Below are 4,593 nucleotides of genomic sequence, written 5' to 3'. Positions count from 1 at the left end.
TACAAAACGGAGTGCACTCTGTGACTGAGTGCGAGTGGGGAGGGACTGGATTCAGAAAGGGCCACACACACTCACATTGTGCACACTTGTAACTCACTTACAGACTCAAGCTGCACATTGATTCAGTAGACCTGCACCTGTCACCTACACACACTAAATACTTCCTTCCTTCCTTCCTTCCTTCCTTGCTTCCTTGCTTCCTTCCTTCCTTCCTTCCTTCCTTCCTTCCTTCCTTCCTTCCTTCCTTCCTTCCTTCCTTCCTTCCTTCCCCCCTCTCTCTCCTTCTTCCTCTTCCTCTCTCTTTCTCTCTCCTTCCTCTCTCTCTCCTCTTCCTCTCCTCTCTCTCTCCTTCTTCTTCGTCTCCTCTCTCTCTTCTTTCTCTTCCTCTCTTGGTCTCTCTCTCTTTCTGTCCCTCATCTCTCTCCTTCTTCTTCCTCCCCCCTCTCTCTTCTTCCTCCTCCTCCCCCTCTCTCTCTCTGTCCCTCCTCTCCTCCCCCGTGCCCAGGAGCGGAGCGAGTGATCACTCTGAAGATGGAGATCCCTGGCTCCATGCCACCGCTCATCCAGGAGATGCTGGAGAACTCCGAGGGCCTGGAGGGGCAGGGCGCCAGCGGGGGCCGGGGGGGAGGGGCTCCCTCGGGGAGCTGCAGCCCCTCCCCTTCCCCTAGCCCTTCCCCCAGCTCCGCCCACAGCACCCCCCCTCACTCCTCCCCTTGAGAGAGAGAGAGAGGGGGGGGGGGGGGGAGGTGGGGGCGGGGACCCCAGCTGCAGCGCCACAGCGCCCTCGCCAGGCCAGACCAGGCTATTGCAGGCCTCAGAGCCAGCCCGCTGACTGACTTGTCTATGAGAGGACAAAGGCTAGCGTGGGGAATCAGAACCGGGACAGATCCAGGAACCGGGACCTGGAAAGCTCAGGCCTCATTGGACAGAACCCTGCCCCCACCCCGCGCTTAAGCACTTCCTCTCTTAGACCCGGACTGGGCAACAACAACAACAACAACAACATGGGGTTCGAACACAACAATCCCTACTACTGACTAGACCAGGCTCAGAGGCGGACCCTCCTGACTGACCTATAGGAGGGGGACGGCTCACTCAGCCGGCCCCCGGAGTCCGGAGTTGTCCCCCTGCACCTCTGTCACGCAGTCCTCCTCACCAGCACTAGGGGGCGCCACAGGGTCGACAACACCCTCATCTCCATGTTGGAGGCTGAGGCTGATGACTTTTCACCGACCCCCCCCCCCACACACACACACACACACACACACAGGACCATGGGATGGACTGGAGTTTGTCAGGGACGGACAGACAAGACGGACACGACGGGACACTGGGTGTTGGCCAGGCCCACCCCCCCCTCGCTCAATGTTGTCAGGGACAGCATTCCTCTCCACGATGACGTCAATCTTCTTTTTTTCTTACAAAAGATATAAGAGAGTATAAATTATATTATATTGAGTAATGACTGTGATTTCAATTGTCGTAGATGGAATGATGCATAAAATTGTTGCTATCTTTCTTTTCCTCAGATGTAGTTGCGTTCATGATGCACCCCCCCCCTCCCTCCCCACACACACACCCTCACCACACACACACACACACACACCTGACCCCTCTTCGTCCATGTGTCGTCCCGTGACGCTGTGGGATTGTGTTTTATATCCAGACACATGTAGATGTGTGTTCATTGCAATTACTTTCTGCACTAGACAACTGTTGTCACACACATGCTCAATCACATTAATGTTTAAGGCACATGCACACACACACACACACACACACACTGGCCCAAGATGTTAGTTGTTCAGCATGGGTCAGTTTCACCCTCCCTGCTGGTGTTGACCTCTTCGGAGGTTTAGAGGTTGACGGACCTCAGGGTCACATAGTGTCGTGAGGGAAAGGCTCTCATTGGTTGTGAGACCACTTCAGGAAGGGGTTGCTATCCAGAGATCAATTACCAAAGCTGTGGACAAGTAGGGGGTGAATTTTCAACCCGAAACGTAACAATGTCATTGACCACTATTAACCAGTATTTGACAATACTTCCTTCTTACTCACTCCTTTCTCTCTCTCTGTGTGTCTCTCTCTCTCACTCTCTCCTTCTAGTTCCTTCTCTCACTCCCTCCCTCCTCTCTCCTCTCAGGACAGAGGATGTTTCACTATACAGCACTGCCAACTGTGACGTAATACCTAATCTGAACAACACCACTGCCTCTCTAGCACATCTATATCTGTTTCTCTATCACAGACTTGTATCAGTCAGTCTGTTCACAACACCACTGCCTCTACTATGTTAGGGCTGCAACACATTTCAACAGGATAACAGTCTGTGTTCACAACACCACTGCCTCTGTTACACACATTATCTATACACCAGGATGTAACACATTTCAACGGGACGCCAGTCTGTTCACAACGCCACTGCCTCTCTAAGACACCCACATCTACACCCTCGGTATCAACAGAAACCATAGAAAGCTGTGTCCGTAATACGCGGGTGTCCGGCGGTCCTGGGTTGGCTAGAGATGAGAGCACAGCGCTAGCAGAACAGACTGTATGCTCAGAACACTGAGCCTTCAGGATGCATTTGATTTGCACTGTTGATTGCTGATTAGCAATCATGCTTGTAGTCTACTCTTATCCTTTTCCTTACAACACACCTGCCTCTGTTGAAACGACACCCACTCGCTAACACGTTACCCCCTTTCCCCACACACACACACACACACACACACCAACACTGCCTCTGCCTCTTCGCTGGTGTATCTGTAGACTGGTCTCAGACCCCTATGAGCTTTGGCAACTCCTCTGACATGTAGGATGTGACTGTGATGGTCTTGAGGGTTAGCTAGAGCACAAACTAGTGTCTCACACTGTTGAGCAGAGCCAAGCCGGGCCTACGGTACCGGGCTGTGCTGGACAGGACAGAGGGAGAGGAGGTCCTCCAGTCCAGCAGACCACAGGACCAGGTGGTCAGGACGGAGTAATTGGCGTCATTGTGCTCTGACACCAGGCTAGTGTTTCGGTCTCTGTATGCTGCTGATGGCAAACCACACTGTAGCCAGTTAAGTTAGTTTGACTGAGACGCACAAGTCTCTGCACTCCCACTTTGTAATAAAATCTGATGCACAACCAGCTCTGGAGAACAAAATCAAACTGTCCTGATGATGTCATATTACTGGACAAAGAGAAATAACATTGAATAAAGAACCTTGTCTGTTGTGTGTTTTTAAATGGTGTCTTTTTCACTGTGTGGATGCTATAACTCGGTAGACCAGCGCGTTCTGTAGTGTATGTAGGTCATATTCAAACTGATGTGCTTGCCTTCGTAAGCTGTGGCTTATAAAGCATAGGGGAGAACCGGGTCAAAAGTCGCACTTTTTGGTTTGATTCCATTTACTCCGAAATTAATAGAGATAGAGATTCCACATGTTATGACACAACTTGCACATGTCCTTCACTATTATCAACTGTAATGTTCGTGCTAGGATATAAGAGTTTAACATAAATAGGGCGAGAACGGACCGAGCGCAATGCGACTTTTGTCCCTGCAGAGCGGGACAAAAGTCGCACTGCTGCAAAGTGTCCTATCTGTTGTTTTTGGCATGTAATTCTCTTTACTTTCAACGAATGTATTAGGCTATTAGACATAATATCATAATATATAGCCTTCAACGACCTCCTGAGCTGCCTGCCTGATGGTCTCAGGTCTAAGGAGACCGCACGTCGTTTTCCTCACCCTAACTCTTGGCATGCTGTCAATGAAAGAAAATACATTGTAAATAAACATGGTTTTAGGCTATTGTGTTTATGTAGGCCTATAGGTCAAGCTATTTGTGTTCATAAGGTAACGTCATTGTAAACGAAAGTAGCCTATATAATCCAATTGACTGGAACCAGGGGGTTTGACAAAAGTTGAGGCAAAATAATTTGTCTTGACTGCATTTAAGATGTATCTTTCACATTAAAACTGCATACAAAGTTGACCAATAGCATTAGAAAGATCTCTTTGAGAGCTTTCATTTTACCTGTTCATTCTGCCCAAATGTCACTCGCGCACCCCCCTGGTTCTAAGCTATCACAATGCGACTTCTGTCCCTCTACGGCAGGGGTGTCAAACTCAAATACACAGTGGGCCAAAATTTTAAACTTGAACAAAGTCGCGGGCCAACATTGAACAAATGAATATTTTAATATGGACCCAAACAAGTTTTGCTTTAACATTGAATATGGAACAAGCAACGCTTATTACCATACAATATATAACTTAATAGTGCAGACATGCAAAATCGAATTTCAAATAAAAAACACATCAATGTTATTCATTTATAAAATACAATTTAAATAAAAATCGTATGCCTCTTTTCTATTTGCAGCCTTCTGATTTAAATATCAAAATAAACTTTTTTCACAGGCTATTAAATTTAAAAATAAAATAACAATAATAAATTAATCATGTCCAGGTCCTTGTACTTGTCGTGGTGTTTCGTTTCATAGTGTCGTCTAATGTTGTACTCCTTAGTTATAGCCACGTTGGCTCCACAAACAAGGCAAACAGGTCTATCTTTTACATATGTAAACAGATATTCTGCC

At 47.9% G+C, this 4,593-nt stretch overlaps 1 protein-coding gene across 1 annotated transcript in view; it reads left to right on the top strand.

The window, feature by feature from the left end:
* Positions 1 to 3,120, top strand: part of LOC311317682 (retinoic acid receptor alpha-A-like) — a 31,046-nt gene extending 27,926 nt beyond the window's left edge. Inside the window, 1 exon segment of the mRNA XM_084448769.1 lies at positions 506 to 3,120. Coding sequence (XP_084304895.1) covers positions 506 to 717 — 212 coding nt within the window. The 3' untranslated portion in view covers positions 718 to 3,120.
* Positions 3,121 to 4,593: the final 1,473 nt, after the last annotated feature.

Source organism: Borostomias antarcticus, assembly GCF_949987555.1.
Source record: "Borostomias antarcticus genome assembly, chromosome: 14".
Taxonomy (NCBI): Eukaryota; Metazoa; Chordata; class Actinopteri; order Stomiiformes; family Stomiidae; genus Borostomias; species Borostomias antarcticus.
The sequence above is the reverse complement of the archived record's forward strand: the minus strand, read 5'-3'. Positions and strand labels throughout refer to the sequence as shown.